Below are 18913 nucleotides of genomic sequence, written 5' to 3'. Positions count from 1 at the left end.
AGACAGACAGACAGACAGACAGACAGACAGACAGACAGACAGACAGACAGACAGACAGACAGACAGATAGTCGGACGGACGGACGGACGGACGGACGGACGGACGGACGGACGGACGGACAGACAGACAGATAGATAGATAGATAGATAGATAGATAGATAGATTGTCAGACAGACTGACGGATGGATGGATAGATAGATAGATAGATAGATTGTCAGACAGACGAATAGATGGATGGATAGATGGACAGACAGATGGAAGGATGGATGGACGGACAGACAGATGGATGGATGGATGGATGGATGGATGGATATATATATAGATAGATAGATAGATAGATAGATAGATAGATAGATTGTCAGACAGACGGATAGATGGATGGATGGATGGATGGACAGACTGATATATAGACAGATAGATAGATAGATTGTCAGATAGACAGATGAATGGATGGATGGATGGACAGACTGATAGATAGACAGACAGATAGATAGATTGTCAGACAGACGGATAGATGGATGGATAGATGGACAGACAGATGGATGGATGGATGGATGGACGGACAGACAGATGGATGGATGGATGGATGGATGGATATATATATATAGATAGATAGATAGATAGATAGATAGATAGATTGTCAGACAGACGGATAGATGGATGGATGGATGGATGGACAGATAGATAGATAGATAGATTGTCAGACAGACGGATAGATGGATGGATGGATGGACAGACAGATAGATAGATAGATAGATTGTCAGACAGACGGATGGATGGATGGATGGATGGATGGATGGATGGATAGATAGATAGATAGATAGATAGATAGATAGATAGATAGATAGATAGATAGATAGATAGATAGATAGATTGTCAGACAGATGGATAGATGGATGGATGGATGGATGGATGGATGGATGGACAGACTGATATATAGACAGATAGATAGATAGATTGTCAGACAGACAGATGAATGGATGGATGGATGGATGGATAGATAGATAGATAGATAGATAGATAGATAGATAGATAGATAGATAGATAGATAGATAGATAGATAGATAGATAGATTGTCAGACAGACGGATAGATGGATGGATGGATGGATGGACAGACTGATATATAGACAGATAGATAGATAGATTGTCAGACAGACAGATGAATGGATGGATGGATGGATGGATGGATGGATGGATGGATGGATGGATAGATGGATGGATGGATGGATAGATAGATAGATCATAATCATAGAGTTTCCGAAAGACGTCACGTTTGTATCATGGGACTCGCTCATATGCAAATGAACAGGAAGAGTTCATAATTCAGTTGTGAGTGGAAACACACACATCTGTCTCTCATCCTGTTCAAGACATTTACCACAGCAGAGCTTGCAGGTAAGATATTATAACTCTCTCGTCATGTGATCAATTTATTACATTCGACATGTAATAACTGAAATGTGAGTGCGTGCATAATCTGTTTCATTTTAGTTCATAACTGCATTCTGTGCACAGCTGTTTCTGAACAATGTCTGATTTAACACAAGTAACATACCAGTTTTGTACATTATAAAGTGTGTAAAGTTTGAAGTGTAAAGTGTTCGCAGGTTGAGCTGTTTGTGGTGTGGTCTATCTATCTATCTATATGCCTAGTTCTGTGTAATACATAAACAGTTGCATGACTTAGAAGAGAGCAAATTTCACATACAGAATCTATAATATCTGCTTGTGGAGTAAATTGAGTTGTCGAGACTTAAACTATGAAACTGCGAGTGTGTGTGTGTGTGTTGGTGGAGGTGACCTTTTCTGCTGTCTGTGACTCATTTAGAAAAAAACAGTGAAAAAAGCACTGAAAATTCAGTGAGATTCAGATTTTCCACCAGAATTGGCAGAAAATTACACTGATACGCTCTGCTAACTGCATAACTTACCCCACCCCCCCACGCACACACACCCACTCACACACACTCACACACTGTACAATAATCGCTCATTTTCAATTGTGTATATTTTCATTTTGTTGAGCTTTACAGAAGTAGTCTGAGATGGATATATAGTGGATATGAGAAATATAATTATATATATATATATTCATTTTCGGTTTGATGCTCTGTATGTAAAGCTTGTTTTGCAGAAAACTGCTCTGCTGACAATAACTTCTCTTATTCTTTCCTGTTTCCGCCCTGCAGGTGCTCAACAGGAAGTCTGGTGTCTTATTTTCAGTCTTCAAAGTCAAGCTGACAGCTATGAAACTGTTTCTGCTGTGTATTTTTGGCTTCAGTTTAGGTACGAATCTACTTCATGATGGATTTCCCTGCTCAAAATATAATCTAAAGATTCCCTCACAGTTTCTTGTTCAGATTAAGACATATTTCTCACTAAACACCCCTTGTGTTGTTTCCAAACTCATATGACATTTCTTTCGTCATGGTGGACCACTGTCTTTAGCATGTTGTATCACTCAAAACTTTGGGGTCATTAAGTTTTAAAAGTCCCCCTGTAATCAATAATTTATCCCTCAAAACTCATCTTTGACAAATGGCAAATAAATTAATCAAAAGTGACAGTAAAAATATTTATAATGTTACAAAAGATTAATATTTTAATGTTCTTAAAGCTTTCTATTCACCAAAAAAAAAAAAAAAAAAAAAAAAAAATTTTGAGCATCAAATCATCATATGAGAATGATTTCTGAAGGATCATGTGACGCTGAAGACTGGAGTAAAATTCAGCTTTGATCACAGGAATAAATCACACTTTAATATGTATTCTTTGATCAAGTAAATGCAGTGAACATGAGTGACATCCTTCAAAAGTTTGAAATGTCAAGTTCTGAACCTTTAAACTGCTTTCTGATTGGCTGATGCCATGCCCCAGTTAAAGAGCTGCAGCTGTAGGCGAATTACTGCAGCAAAGCCACAAACCAGGAGTTTTGACTTCAGCAGAACAGTTTCACAAACAAGTTCAAATGTTGTTAATCATAAAAAGTGCTCAGTTTCTTGTTTCACTATGATTGTAGGACGATACTACACTTCAGAATACTGAACGGGATATGTAATAGATGATTCAGACTTAAATTGTGTTTCATTCCTTCAGATTTTGCAGCTAAATGCCAAGAGAATTATTATGGATTGAAAGGAAAATCCATCCGTCTGAGCATCAGTACTAGAAACCAGTCTCAAGTCATATGGCGACGATTCAACAGGAAAGAGTTGCTTGCGAAGTCAGATAAAGTTCCAGCTGGTTTTAGGGAAAAAATAAGTTTAAACTCCTCAGATTGGTCTTTGACCGTACACAACGTTCAGGAAAATGACAATGGACTATACGAGGCTCTTACGGACATGGAGGATATAACTCTGGCTGCATTCAATCTTATAGTGGAGAGTAAGATCTGTCTATCCATCCATCTTTATTTACATAGGCTACATGATGTAGTACTCAACATTTGAAGTGGATCAAAAAAGTTTATCAAAGTTGTCCTAAGACAAGAACGGGCATTGTTCAAAATTCATGTATAACTTTGATGGAAGGTTTTGATCCTCTTCAAATGTTGATTCCTGTATATATACTTCAGTAAGTCAGCTCAGATGTTGCCTCTAACTCATCTACGGTCTTTTTCCAGACACTCTCTCAGTGCCTGAAATCATAGTGAGTCCCCTTGATGTAAATTCGTCTGCTGGAGTGTGTCGGGCCACGGTGAACTGCTCCATCGATGGCAGCTGGGCCTCGTATAACTGCGACCAGAGTGTGTGTGAGGGGAGACGGGCGTCCAACATCAGCATCAACATCAACATCACTGTCGCTGTTCTGGACCGCAGTAGCTTCAGGTGCCAAGTCAACAACCACGTCAGCAAGAATCATTCTCACTCTCCCAACATTAATTGTAAGTTTATTTAATACTCATCTTCGTGTTTCACACTTCACACATTTGTAAACCACATTTGCATGCAACGAGTGTGTGTTTTAATAGCTGTCACATCTGTGGAAACATGGTCTTGTAAATCCCCTCTGCTTTCTAATGAAGGACGGCGGAGGAGTGTTTATAACACTGTCTGAAGTTAATAACTGTTTCCTTCAGATGCTGAAAAATAGTTTCCATGGCTTTACAAAGTGCATGAATATTTAATAAGGTAAACATGGAGGCGGTTGATTGGCTAAATGTCTGGATTCAATTTTGCACCACAAACTACAAATATGTGTATATGTGTCCCAATAACTATCCTGTTATCTAACTCTAAAGTGCCAAATGTGGACAGGCATTAAAGTATTGCAAATGTTCATGAATTCATTAATTTCTGTAAAGCTTCTTTGAAACTATTTTACAAATTGTCAGTGTAAACTATTTTTCTAAAGTATAAAGGGTTAAGTAATTACTTCATGATATGTTCTATATAGTGTGAATGTAATCTGGACGTTGTCAGTGGGATAGTGAAGTATCCATCGTATGCACACTTACTGGAAGTAGTAGGTCATCCGGGTACTTTTTGCCGACCCTTTAATGAGTTTGATGAGGACTGTGAATTCAGATATACTACTTTTGTCACATACTGTTTTTCGCCTACTATATAGTAGGGAAGTATGTGATTTCAGATACAGCCCTTATTTCAGGATTATAAAATAAAATATGCAAAACTTCCACGATGAAAAACCGTTTCAAGTGAGAATCAACTCAAAATGAAGATTTTTTTTTTATAAATGCACCATGTCATATTTGAGTTTCTTCTCAGATAGACACCACGTCTAGACTGGGTAAACCCAGCCGTATCTGCCGGCGATTTGATTTCACCCTGCAGCTCTGGCTGGAAACCAGTACATTTATCTCTGCTGCTTCCTTTGCATATTTGCGGGAACCAATCAAAAACTGGCTTAATCACCTGGCGCGCTATTGGCGGGTTTAATCCAATTCCAGAGCCGTTACGGCTCTATCCAATTCCTTTTAACCTCTCAACGATGCTCAATGGCTTCTTTAGTTTAGTAAACCAATCGCTCGAATGGGTGTAAATACCACAAACTTTCATGTTTGATTTAGCATAACCTGCAAAAAGCTCTCGATTCCATTGCTGCTTCTGCAAACCGCTGATCAGCACGTTTGGTTACACATTTCCTGCCTGGAGTTCTCGTGTGGCTCTGCAAAGTACGTCACCTGGATCGTTGGTCTGATTGGTTGACTATCCAATTGCGTACAGAGTCATCTGACCTATGCCCGTTGATCACGCCTCTTGTGCAGTAGAAAATACATAGCAGACTCCCCAGACCAATGTTCAATCTTAAAAGATTGAGCTTGGTCTGGTGATAGCCAGACTACACCATGTCTGGAACTGAAGCAACTTTTGCACCACTTCTGGCCACAGTACCTATTGCGGTCTAGGTATGTGCCACACAAGATACAAACCCACGACCTGAATGGTTTGGGGCTCGTGGCATGTGGTTTTGCAGCTTGATAAGGCTAGATTAGGTTATCTTACTAGGTTATCTCAGATATCTTAATGCTAATGTAGCTTAGCTCACGGTTCACAAAACCCACGGTTCGGTTCGTATCATGGTTTTAGGGTCACGGTTTTCGGTTCTGTACGGTTCTTGTTGTTATTTTTTTCTTTTAATCTTTAACACTCCAAAAATGTACTTCAGCATATGATATATAGCTTAATTATCTAATTATTAGTTGATTTATTTCATAAATGGGGCGTTTGCAAAACGCAGCTTCTCATTTCCCATTTCGAAGTAATATAGTGAGTCACCGTGAGGAAACTTTCAGTGGCCCTGGAGGTCCATCCATCTGGAGAGCTACGTGGGCTGTGTCGGACAGTTCTTTGTCAATTTCTCCTCGTGTCTCGTCATCATAGGCGTAATTTGCGGGTGGGACATGTACCCCAGGGTCGATATTGTCCCCACCACTTTTGAAACATCTCGCGGCACGGATGTACCAATACAAATAAATAAAACATCTCCAGTTAAAGGAGCCATATGTAAGATTGTGGCCAAAACTGGTACTGCAATCACTTTCAAATTACTGTAGAGCGGTGTATCCCCTCCCCCTCCCCCCTGACTCGAGGTTGCCAGATATGCTGCAGGATCCAGCAGGAACGTAGGCTGACACGTTTGTAGCTGCAGCTGTGGTAACTAGAGCAGAGCTGGCAACCCGGATGCCGAAACATTACTGACTTCGTGATTGGTAGATAGGTGGAGGGTGGCGCTTCAGGCCAAAACACAAGATGACAACATCAACATCAGTTGAGGGCTGCAACTTCACTTTTTAAGTGACAATATCCTGGCCGTACTACTGTTGTCAGTGATATAAGTATTTGAAATGAACATGATTTCTTAATGTCTAGTGACATATCAGGGCCATTTTATGATTAATTGAAATACATTTCTTACATACAGCTCCTTTAACTAGCAAATTATTCGTTTCGTTCGCTTGTTAAATAAGAAGCAATCTAGTGCTGAAATGTGTTTTTTTAATCAAATGATCAAAGTGCTCGTTGCCGCTGCGATCTGTGGCGCTGATACAGTGTTCTCTTGTGGTTCGCGCACACGCCGCAGTCTTCACTCGGACACGCGCTTCAATCTGTTGAGGAGACTCTCTATTCGTTCCGGTGAAATCACAAAGCAAAATTCACACAAATCTGTCCCTGCTTGATATACAACCACTGATAAACATAATCGGTTTTGATGAACCTATGACACGCTTGGCAAGAGTTCTGCAACTGGACCATTAAAGTAGGCTACATTTGTGAAACAGTCGACCTATGTATTTATTCACGTGAAAAAACAACATAGTGGAGTAGATCTCATTAAATGTCTAAGTAAACCCAGTGTACTATTTAAATCGATTGCTGGACATCATAATGTTATTCTACATACATCTGATTTATGATTTAGCATTGTATTAGCACGGGCATGAGGCTACATTGCGCATGCGTCGAAGTCAAACCGTGCGACGCACACACGCACCAAACCGAGACAAGCGAGCCGAACGGTTCGGATGTTTTTTCATGTACCGTGCCACCCCTAATGAAGAGCCACAATGCATTCGTAAAATGTAGCATTTAATATCATGAGATTATATTGTAAATAATGGCAATGTCCTTGTTATGTTCTATTATAGTGCCACCAAGTGGTGCAGTTCAACCTTTTTTTAATGTGTTCTCAGAGCCTATATATGTGTGCCAAATTTGGTGACTATATCTAATTTTGTTTTAGAGTTATATACATTTATGTATGAGAGCATAAAAAGCGAATTTGATTGGATTTTTTTTGCCACTTACTATAACAATTTTGACATTTGGGCATTAGTGTTTAGCCAATAACCTATGTTTTCGAACTTCCTACGGTGGTTTCGTCTCCATCGGTCTAATGGTTTCGAAGATACTGGCAAATGTTTTTTAATTGCTAATTTACAACATTGCGTTAACCATAAGGCAAAATCTAGCATGTTTGGTATCGTTGGACTCGGCAAGGATTCAGGAATGTAAGGAGATGACTCCCGTGAAAATAAGTCAACCAAATCCGAAGTTATAAGCATGTAAATATTTTTTCTCAGTCTCTTTCAGAGCATCGTGCCGATGACCCATACCAAGTTTTGAAACTACACGTTCATGCGTTCATAAAATACAGCATTTTAGTACAAAATTCAAAATGGCCGATGCCCAAAGTGGCCGATTTGGGAAAATTGGTTATCATTTGACTCTGCATTACGCCCCAAATCTAACAAGACTTATATGATTTTTGGACAAACTGTTCAAAATTTATATCAAAAATAGCCATCTTTCGTATCTCCGGACCAGTAGGTGGCGCTGTGCCGAAACGCAGCATGTTGCCTCAGGTCATGCTTGTGATGACATGTACCAAGTTTGGTCTGAATACGATAAAGTGTTTCAACGATACAGCCTTACGTCTGTTTTTGCAAGCGCTGCGTAAAATTAGTTTGCGCGGTATTTGAGAACGGTTTGACGAATCAACTTGAATTCCATAACGTTTTGTCGGCATGATCTGAAGATGATCTGGTTCAGTTTTTGTGAAAATCGGAGCAACCGTCTAGGACGAGTTAAAAAAAAGTAGCGGAAATCAAGATTTACATGAAATTACGTCATATGATGCAATGTTGATGCAAAATCTAACATTTTGTTTCTAGCCCTTATGGTTCAAAAGTTATTAGCATAAACATGAGTGAAACCTTGGACAGTTGGTGGCGCTAGAGGGATTGAGTTTAGACTGTCCTTTATCAGTGTGCCAAATTTGATAACTTTCCCGCAAGCGGTTCTATGGGCTGCCATAGACTTCCATACACTTTCAGTGCTTGGCCCCTAATAATAAGGCAGCAACTATTTAAAATATGTTAAAATTGTATTTTCTTTGTAAGTGTAGATAAGTGTAAAAAAATAGATGCTATGTATACTTATAATTACACTTGTATACCTCACTGTTGTTGTACATTAAACAGTATGCAATAACATAGTGAAAATTATTTTATTTATTTATTATTCATATTTATTAAAATGATTAAATAGATGCTGCGTTATTGTGACAATAAAGCCCTCCATACACCTACCATTAACCGATAAACACTTTATTATTAAACACACGTTAAACACTTTATTTCCAATTCTCGAATTTTTTCTTGAAATAAATGCTTTTCTAATCTGATATGTGAGGGGAGTAAAACAAATTTCAGCAAAAGGCAGATTCGAACGCGGGTCAATTTGAACTTTATGTCACGCACCTCACCACGACACTTTTGCTACTGTTCTTGTGTGGCCCAATCAGACGTCAGTGGGCGGAGTCAGTGTAAATAACCTCTGCTGACAAGCCGGGCTTTTCACACTTAGTGTAAATAGACACTCCATACTTGTATAAATAGCTGTTTGTTGTTGTTGTTTCATTAAAATGTGTTTTAATGTTTCTAGGCCATGAAAAACTGCAAAGTGATTCGCGTTCTCCACCAGACCTCATCTCTTGGATCGTCATCGCCGGCGTCGCTGTTGCGTTGGGATTGTTTATGGGTTTGATTGTAGTAGTTGTCAAGAAAAGAAAGACTTCAAAAGTTCATCCGCAGGTATCAGTCAAATTCTCTCTCGGAACGCAATTATTTGTCGTGACTGTCATTCTTACCTCTGTTCTTTCTCTGTATCAGTCCAGTCACGCTGTGACAGGCCGTAGCATGAATACCGTGATTGAACAGCATCATGAAACGATCTACAGCACAGTGGAAAAGCCAGGCGCATCCCAGAATCCTCCAGAAAACAACACTGAAGCAACCATCTATGACACTCCATCACGACATGTATGTTATGTTTTGATGAATCATAACTGTATAGAGAGATTTGACCTTTTACAGGTTTATTTTGTGCCTGATATTACCAGGTTAGATGCAGTGAAACTCTGTTTGACACTGTTTATTTGGTGGCTTGTGTCTTTCTCAGCCCAGGGCCTGTCAAGTAAACAGTGTGACGCTAATGATAGAGAGTCCGGAGCAACAGCAATCTGGACACGACAGAACTGTTAAAGTAAGAGCTACAGTACACAAGGCAGAAGAACCCGATTCAGAACAAATAAACACTGTTTACTGCAAACTAGGAGAGATATGACACATACAGATTCTGCACACGTCAGAGACGGAGAACCACAGAAACCACAGAAAAAGGAAAAACTGTACATTTTGAGTGTTTTTAATACTGAATATGATGCTTACTGCATACCGTGCAAAATACACTGTATGCTGCCTGTCTTTTTATTTAAAACGATTGTGAAATATTATGCATTGCACTCTTAAAAATAAAGGTTCCAAACAATTTTGTAGCAATGCAATTCAAAGTTTCCAGTTACGTGACGGAGACCTGAAGGGCAAAACATCCAGAATATGAACGCAATGTGTTAAATGGTTGCGTGTGTTCTTTACCTATGCATCATCAATAAGGTCTATATTGAATTTGGTCTCATAATATCATTATTTTATTAATATTTTATCTAATAAATCCTTGTTTTGCCCTCCATATGGGTATTTATATAAGGGTGTGATGTCATGTGAAAAACTATCAATAGAAGAACCATTTTTGGTTTAAGTGTGAGGAATATTATAAAAATCTAAAGAACCTTTTCCAATTTAAAGAACCTTTTGTGGAATGGAAAGATTCCATGGATTTTAAAGGTTTTTTATGAAACCAATAAAGGGCCAATAAAGAACTGTTATTTTTAAGAGTGTGTTCAGTGATTAATTATGCATTTAAAACAATCCTATATCGTTATCCAGTGACCTCATTGTGTAGCATGTTTAATACAGCCAATTTTTTAAATTTTTTTATTGTATTGTATTGTATTGTTTATCTATTTTGTGTAAAAATGTAAAAATATTTGAATTTTTTTATCAAATGATGAGTCAAGGAACAAATGTTAATATCTTGTTCATTCATCACACTGGAAATGAAAAGTTAAGCTGGTCCGTGTGCGAACGAAATATCAAAGCCATAAACCGATTTGTAAACCACAAACGAAAATTGAGAAATCGAGCCGAAATCTCATTTTCCGCTTATTAAGCTAAACGAAAACACAAATAAACGATCCGTCTTTTCATTTCTCGTTATTCCTTTCCAAATAGGAAATGAAATGATCAGATGATACCTTATGCTAATCTTTGGCAAATGCAGTTGGTCATCCAAGTATTTAATGCAAACAAAATTGCATACAGTGCACAGTGTATATAGGCTACTGCAAAAATATTGGTAGTATGTTGAAGAGAATCATGGAGTCTGCTCTGTTACACATTCTCTCAAACGCACTGCTTGATTTGTTTAATATTTCTTTGGTGCTCCGGTTTGAATGAGTCTCATTTGCTCAGTACAAAGGTTTTATTTTTGTAAAATAAAGGTTTTACTTTTGTTTGTTTATTTGTTATTTATTGGCTGCACTTGTTTCATTTAAGGAAGATATAAAATATATAAAAACTTACACTATCAGTTAAAAAAAAAAAAAAAAAAAAACTGTAGAATCCAGATTATGATGTATTTAGCTGAATGAGGGCATATGATTAATGATTTCCGCATGTAAACGATGTGGTTTTCACTGGCAACACACACAGGAAGTTCACATTTATTTTTGGAGAATGAAATAAGATACTTTTTTTTTTCTTCAAAAAATGCCATAGAGAAAATTCAAAGATAAATAAATATTCAATTTTTAAATATAAAAGTGAGTAAAAGTTGAGTTGGAATAATAAAAAAAAGTACTTTAGTTTGCCTTACAGATTATATTTAAGTCATTTATCTTTATTTTACTAAGTGAATGATGGTGTTCTTAAATTTGGTTTTAAAACACAATTCAGAGCAAATAATGTTTGGTTTTACATTCATTGAGTGTTATGATTATGATTCATCTATAGACAGATAATAAAGGTGTCTTATAAACACAGTTACAGCAGCCAAAAAAAAAAAAAAAAAAACTAATGTTAAAAAGTCAAGGACTAAAGTAAACACTGATCACCATAATGGTGACTTTAAAGCACTCACTGAAGCAGACTTCTTCCCTACAGTCAAAGCGGCGTTACGTCACCAGAGTGTGGACTCGTAGGAAGACCGCGAGTGATTAGGGTGCCATTTGGGACAGGGCCTTTTTCGGCTGGAGACCCAAGTTTGGTTTGAAGATGAAAAACGTACCAAACACAATGTTTTCTCACCATTCCTGATTTCTAACACACACTCTCAGCGTTCGGCTGATCTTGCTGATGTCAGAGCTGCTCTCTTTGGACAATGGAGACGGATTGCAACACCAGGTGTAAACGTGTGTGTGTGTCTCCCTCGTCTACTTGTGATCCGATCGACTAAAATAACGCCCAGTATAATGTTTAACTGGAATGTAAAAGGCACCTGTGTGGTTCATATAAACCCCAGAGTCTTTCTCAGAAAGATAGAGGTGTATCCCTGGTGTAAAATAGTCCCTACATCATGGTTAGTTTCACTTCACAAGTGATATAGTACTTTATTTAGTCCTTACAACTTGCGTGGAACCACTTGACGCGCGTCTTGAATAAATCCAACATTCTGTTTTTGAGTGCAACTCATAATAAAAAAAAGGCTTTAATGTCACACACACACACACACACACACACACACACACACACACACACACACACACACACACACACACACACACACACACACACACACACACACACACACACACACACACATTCTGTATTGAACTGATAATATTGTATTGAACTAGTCTGTACCTTTCATGTGAAATTATTGATTGGTTCAGTTCTTACACAGCATTAAAATTGTCATCCATTATATTGATCACACACTAGTTTTATTTAAATTTTATGTGTTTGCATTTACTTGGTTAGAAACAGTTTGAATTGATCAGGGTCCATCACTTATTCTTTGGTTTAAGTTGACTCAGTTATTGATGATGGTTCCACGATGGGGCTCGTGCGTTAGCGAGTTAAACAGCACATTTTAATCGTAGAAATGTTATAGAAATCTGTTATTTTTAAAAGCCGTATTTAAAATATAGGCTAATGATTTGAATTAAATACCATTATGCCAGCAATATATATATATAAAAAAAAGTGTTTACAAAACACTATGACAACAAATCTGTTAAAAATTTAATCTAAACTGTAATGAAAAGTATTGTCATTAAATTCGCTGTTTATTCTTTACTTTTCAGAATTACGCTTCAATTACATTGTTGTGGAGCCAAAGCTCAACTTGTGATCATTTGTTATGCAGATCAAACTATTTAATTAACATGCATGATTGAAGCACAATGTAATGCAGGTATTAATGCATGAGTATCACATAGTAAATAGAGAAAGAAGTACAAAGCAAAAACTATCACACAATGACATGAAACAACCAGATCGTCTCTATGGGGACATCTAGTGGACAACGAGAGGATAGATTCACACATATTAATACATAATACATGATAGGTATACAGAGTTAGCTTGTAGAATATTTACAAATGTTTTGCTATTTTTTCTTTTCTTATAGTATTCAGAATTCTGTAATAACATACATAATACTATAGTAACCACAGTAATAGATGAATGCATATGTAAGCATTACAGTTCTCTAGACTTTCTAACTTTATATGCCACTAACAGGGAAAAACTGACAACATTTCAACCACATTATTAAGTAAAAATGGCATTGATGAGATTTTTTTTTTTGCAACTTTTACGGACTTTTACAGATTTGTTGTTAATCGTGTGCTGTTGTGCTGACCTCAACTCACACAAAACATGTTTATATGATGCCATGATTATGCATATTTACTCATTATGTTAACTAAATTAAACTATATGATTAATAATAAGGGTAATATCTCCAATTCACCAACTTTTGGATCACAACACTGAGTTTTGTGTCTCATCTGAGCATTCGTCATATGACTAGATCCATTACCAGCACCTGAAATAATACAAATACAACTATAAAATGTGATTTTTTTTTTTGTAATTGCATGATAATATGATATATTGTGATATTTTGCGCTGTTTTTCGCTTATCTCACCTTAAACTGTTTTGATGTTGAGTTTGGAGTAAACAGTGTCAGTACTCTCACTGGTCTTTCCTACAGATGACAAGAGTTGAGTCTTCACTATGTAAATGACATGACTATTTACACCGATCATTTATGTATGCGTTTCTATTACTGCATTATCACATCAAACAAGCAGAACACGCACCGCAGGTCCGGTGTGGCCATACCTTTGTTTCCTTTCTTTTTCTTCATTTCCTTCACTGGTTTCAGGTCAATCTCAGCATAGGTCACATCAGAAGGGCCATTCACCGAGTCTGCACCTGAAAACAGATTGAGTGAGATTGAGTCTTTTTCTGGTTTTACTCTTTCACTTATTGAGTTCTTATTTTGTTATCCATGATGGAAAATACAATTAAACCAAATTTTGATAAACTACACCCCTTTATAGGTTAGTTAGATCACGTTTAAATCTATCTATCTATCTATCTATCTATCTATCTATCTATCTATCTATCTATCTATCTATCTATCTATCTATCTATCTATCTATCTATCTATCTATCTATCTATCTATCTATCTATCTATCAGTCCGTTCATGTCAGTGTCGATGTATATAATTCTGTATATTGTCATTTCAAATGTCAAAATAGATAATTGCAGAAGATATTGTGGTATGTCTACTCTTCTTCTGCTCTTCTGTTCTGATGTTCTGCTGCTGATGTTCAGTCGAGGGAGACGGAGATCCTCCTCCTGCTCAAACACAGACAAACTTTAGCAGTTTCAAAACGCAAAATGGCTTTCCTGCCCACAGGTATTTATATAAAATTATCTTTAAATCCATCGATCATAATAGTGAAGTTTTGTCTGTATATTTTTGAGGAGTTGAGAGGAACCTTTGTTGTGTTTGCAGCGCCACAGCAGGACCAGTAGGAAAATGAGCAGAAACAAGACGCTCAATCCTGCGCTCACTCCAATGATCAGATCACGAGATCCTGATGCTTTAAAATAAAAGGTCAGTAGGTCAAATAAAAAAAGGTTGGGGTAGCTAATCATCTGCAATTTTTATTATTAACTTAAAGTATTATCATATTTTTGTATTTATTAAAATTGCTGTTGTTGACGTTACTTATCAGCAGAGTTAATAGGCCTATCCATTAAAGGGATAGTTCACCCAAAAATGACAATTAGCCCATGATTTACTCACCCTCAAATCATCCTAGGTGTATATGACTTTCTTCTTTCAGACGAATACAATCAGAGTTATATTAAACAATGTCCTGGGCTGGCTCTTCCAAGCTTTATAATGGCAGTGAATGGCTGTTTCTGTTTTGAAGCTCATAAAAGTGCATCTATCCATCATAAAAGTGCAAATATCCATCAAAAAAGTGCATCTATCCATCATAAAAGTGCAAATATCCATCAAAAAAGTGCATCTATCCATCATAAAAGTGCAAATATCCATCATAAAAGTGCATCTATCCATCATAAAAGTGCTTCACACGACTCCGGGGGTTAATCAAGGTCTTCTGAAGCGAAGTTGCGCTTTATACGCAAGTAGACTGCAAATGGCCGTTTGGCCGGAAGCTTGTTATAAGTTAATAAATATTTATAATTATAATTAATTATTTATTAAATATTTATATTTATAAATATGGATATTTTTCTTACACAAACGCATCGCTTCGCTTCAGAAGGCCTTTATTAACCCGCCAGAGCCGTGCGGAGCACTTTAATCACGGATAGATGCACTTTTATGAGCTTCAAAACAGAAACAGCCATTCACTGCCATTATAAAGCTTGGAAGAGCCAGGACATTTTTTAATATAACTCTGATTGTATTCGTCTGAAAGAAGAATGTCATATACACCTATGATGAATTGAGGGCGAGTAAATCATGGGCTAATTTTCACTTTTGGGTGAACTATCCCTTTAAATAACTAGTGCAGCTCAATACATTAAACATTAATTCACCCAATCTATTCTCTGTTGTATTTACTGTTAAATTACTCACTGCTTGTTTTATTTTTCAACATGTTGGTACAGTTTCTTATTTGCAGATGTTTTTTACTCGTGATGTGAAGTTGATCTGAACACACTCACCTGAAAGCGTCAGTGTAACTTCATCACTGGTGTGTGTGTGTCGTGATCCTCGCGTCTCTCTTCCACTACAGCTGTAATTACCTGTGTGAGATTCACTAACTGAACTGATTCTGTATTCCTGTGATTGACTGACATGAATCTCTGAATCATCTTTATTCCAGCTGTAGGTCCAGCTAGTGACGTCTGTCTCCTGTATGTCACATGTGAGAGTGACCGTCTCTCCTCTGAACACTCGTCCATCAGGCTGAACACGCAATACAGCTTTGGGTCTCTCTGTGAGAAATTAACTGTGTTTCATTTAACTGACAGAACATGATACTGTTGATGGATGAAATTAATCTGAATAATATTACTCTTATTAAATCAGATTGCACATTACCTCTGACTGTTAGCGTGACTCTATGACCTTGTGTTGTGGAGTTGTTTTCTCTCAGTACACCACACCAGTACTCTCCTCCATCAGAGACTCTCACATCTCTCAGTGTTACTGTCTCATTACCAGATTTTATTCTCTGGAAGTCTTTGTACCAGATAATCCTCTGTCCAGTTAAGAGTGTCACGTCACATCTCAGAGTAACTGTGTCTCCAGTGAACACTGAACTCTGGGGCTTCACAGTTACTCTGGGTTTGTCTGTAAATATTTCATGATCTTGTGTTAATATACAGTCATCAGCCATCATCTATCACTGCTTATGACTTCTATCATTTATACTTAATGCGTCTTAATTTTACCTCACCCTTCAGCTCATTATGAGTAATGTAATTGTATGGCTGTTTTATGATCTAATGAGAGCTCTCATAAAGATGTATAAAGATACAGATCCTGAGAGACATGGCTTGTAAAATCAGATGCTTACTGTAACTCACAGTTCAGTCTGACTAACATGCAGCATCTAGAAATGTTCACTAGAACTGTTTTTTTTTTTTAGTTGCAGCTTATTAATTGTTCATATATATCATTTGAGCAAGATCCTGATGTCAGTCAGTGATGATCACTCACCCGACATAGTCAGAGTCACTGCATCACTCCAGTCAGAGCAGCCTGATCGTCTGCAGCCGCTACACCTGCACTTCTGTCTGATCTCTGCAGTGATATTGAACTCTTTCTCTTTAGAGTCGTGCTGTTTATCATCTCCACCGTTCTCTTTAGAGTCGTGTTGTTTATCATCTCCACCGTTCTCTTTAGAGTCGTGTTGTTTATCATCTCCACCGTTCTCTTTATAGTCGTGCTGTGTATCATCTCCACCGTTCTCTTTAAAGTCGTGCTCTCTATCTCCACACTTCCATTTGTATGTCCATCCTTCTCCCTGTAAGTTACATGTGAGAGTGACAGTCTCTCCTCTGAATATCTGTGATGGTTCAGGCTGAACAGTCAGAACAGGTTTAGGTGTGTCAAGTTTATGTGTCTCAGGCTTGTGTGTCTCTGTAACTGCAACAGAAGTTGTGATAAAACACAAATAAACCAAGATAAGTGAATAAGATTGAAAAGAAGAGTGAAAATGGCATTGTATGCATTTCTTGTCTATGTCCAGTAATAGTGCAATACAATTAAAATATCAATAAATCTAACCGCTCTGTTCCTCTTGAAACATCATGCCCTGCTCGCTGAGAACGATAACCTCACTTTATTTACAACCACTTCTTTTCTTCTGTGCAAATAAAAGCCCTTCTTATCATGTCATCACTTCTCAGTGTAACTTATTTCTGCAGTGAAGAGGATCAGACTCACGTGATACATTCAGTGTAACAGCGTCACTGATCTCTGACTTCTGTCCATCACTTCTCTCTCCTCTACAGGTGACGTTGATGCTACTGTGAGATTCATCAGGTTTGAAGCTGAATTCTCTGTCAGAGCTGAAGGACCGAGATGATCCGTCTGTAAACCAGCTGTATGACCAGTCGTCTTCAGTTCCTGGTATTTCACATCTGACAGTGACGGTTTCATGTTTGTCAGGCTCTGTCTTCACTACAACCTTTGGTCTCTCTATAACATCACACAAAACATTCAGATGTTTAAACATTAATCATACAAGACATTTGTTTCATACACAGCTCAGCTGTATCATAAGGACCCAATAAATGACATGAACACTTGAGATGCTGCTATACATGCTTTCTGTTTCACTGTGTTATTGTATATACGATTTGAATAAAATATAAATGTATAAATCACCTTGAGTTTGTCCAGGGTGGATGTTTGAAATCAGCACTAAAAAGCAAAAAGAGACAAACCACACACACACACACACTTAAAAGGTGGGCGAGATAAATTAAAACATGCAGAAAACTTTTTTAAAATAGAAAAAAACAGAAGGTGTGACAATGTTGATTTGATGCAAGAGATCTGTAGTCTTTCACATCTATATAAGGCAGTCAATAATAACTGGAGATATTGAGCATGAAAGAGGAAGTGTGAAGAAATCGTCTTCATTGCTAAGAATATCTGCGTGATTCTGTCATGATACAACCACAAAGTGAAGAGAAGCTCAAGCCATTGGACTGCAGATCTTATCTTGCGTGCCACCAGTGCTTCATATAGGAAGTGACATCATTGGTCGGTGATGTCAGTCAGCACATCACAAAAATGCTACGATACACTAAAGATCTACTATGCTAAAGATATAAGATGCTGAAGGTCTACTGAAGACAACAAAGTAACTTTACAGAACAAGACAGCATGTGTGATTCAACACATGAACCATTACAAACCGTAAACTGAACGACTGAAGAATCACAGTAATGATCAATACACTCTCATTCAGCTAGTGTTTTTCACTTACACACACACACACACACACACACACACACACACACACACACACACACACACACACACACACACACACACACACACACACACACACACACACACACATTTTTACATTTTCAAAAAAATATAATTTAGTATTTTTATTAACCCATTTCCCTCGTGGGGACCACAATGGAGGTGATCTCAGGTTTTACTATCCTTGTGGGGACATTTGGTTCCCACAATGTAATATAAATAAAACGCACACACACACACACACACACACACACACACACACACACACACACACACAGTAAAAAATCACCAGGAATTTTAATCAACAGTGTGGATATCATGAGCCACAGACTGATTTGATGCTCAAATTATTAGCAGCATAAATGAAAAACAGATTCACAATAAAAAGATGAAATACAGATGAACACTGATTCACTAGATCATTATACAAAATGTGAAAATTATCCATAAATGAGATAATAATACTCACAGATCATTAGAGGAAGTGAACTGAGCTCCATCCTGATCTACTAATGACACGCTGTCAAACACACAGCTATAT

The 18913-nt window shown here is 37.5% G+C and overlaps 2 protein-coding genes across 4 annotated transcripts; one reads left to right on the top strand and one right to left on the bottom strand.

The window, feature by feature from the left end:
* Nucleotides 1–1341: 1341 nt before the first annotated feature.
* Nucleotides 1342–9806, top strand: LOC311287079 (uncharacterized protein). The gene is made up of 7 exons (XM_084403669.1): nt 1342–1396; nt 2191–2287; nt 3098–3385; nt 3624–3884; nt 8908–9056; nt 9135–9284; nt 9424–9806. The coding sequence occupies exons 2-7, from the start codon at nt 2248–2250 to the stop codon at nt 9586–9588; spliced, it is 1053 nt and encodes a 350-aa protein (XP_084259795.1). The 5' UTR covers nt 1342–1396; nt 2191–2247; the 3' UTR covers nt 9589–9806.
* Nucleotides 9807–12628: 2822 nt separating this feature from the next.
* LOC311287078 (B-cell receptor CD22) lies at nt 12629–18913 on the bottom strand. 3 transcript variants are annotated; one of them, XM_084403668.1, is made up of 12 exons: nt 18842–18913; nt 17761–17796; nt 17317–17571; nt 16726–17016; nt 16588–16689; nt 15967–16218; nt 15588–15860; nt 14381–14485; nt 14169–14237; nt 13714–13806; nt 13517–13576; nt 12629–13413 (listed from the first exon to the last, which is right to left on the bottom strand). In XM_084403668.1, exons 1-11 carry the CDS (start codon nt 18870–18872, stop codon nt 13518–13520), a joined length of 1566 nt encoding a protein of 521 aa, XP_084259794.1. In that variant the 5' UTR covers nt 18873–18913; the 3' UTR covers nt 12629–13413; nt 13517. The 3 variants fall into 3 exon arrangements, with proteins under 3 accessions (XP_084259794.1, XP_084259792.1, XP_084259793.1); XM_084403666.1 differs by having other exon boundaries at nt 16588–17016; XM_084403667.1 differs by having other exon boundaries at nt 13289–13415; nt 13514–13576; nt 16588–17016.

The sequence above is a fragment of the Rutilus rutilus genome (genome assembly GCF_951802725.1).
Source record: "Rutilus rutilus genome assembly, chromosome: 3".
In the NCBI taxonomy this organism is placed as follows: Eukaryota; Metazoa; Chordata; class Actinopteri; order Cypriniformes; family Leuciscidae; genus Rutilus; species Rutilus rutilus.
The sequence above is the reverse complement of the archived record's forward strand: the minus strand, read 5'-3'. Positions and strand labels throughout refer to the sequence as shown.

Coding starts and splice junctions, on each gene's coding strand:
- LOC311287079 (XM_084403669.1), top strand. CDS start 2,248: ATGAAACTGTTTCTGCTGTGTATTTTTGGCTTCAGTTTAG. Junction 9,057..9,134: donor CTTCAAAAGTTCATCCGCAG/GTATCAGTCAAA, acceptor TCTCTGTATCAG/TCCAGTCACGCTGTGACAGG. Junction 9,285..9,423: donor ATGACACTCCATCACGACAT/GTATGTTATGTT, acceptor TGTCTTTCTCAG/CCCAGGGCCTGTCAAGTAAA.
- LOC311287078 (XM_084403666.1), bottom strand. CDS start 18,872: ATGGAGCTCAGTTCACTTCCTCTAATGATCT. Junction 17,017..17,316: donor TGTTACACTGAATGTATCAC/GTGAGTCTGATC, acceptor CTTCTGTTGCAG/TTACAGAGACACACAAGCCT. Junction 16,219..16,587: donor AGTGACTCTGACTATGTCGG/GTGAGTGATCAT, acceptor AAATATTTACAG/ACAAACCCAGAGTAACTGTG.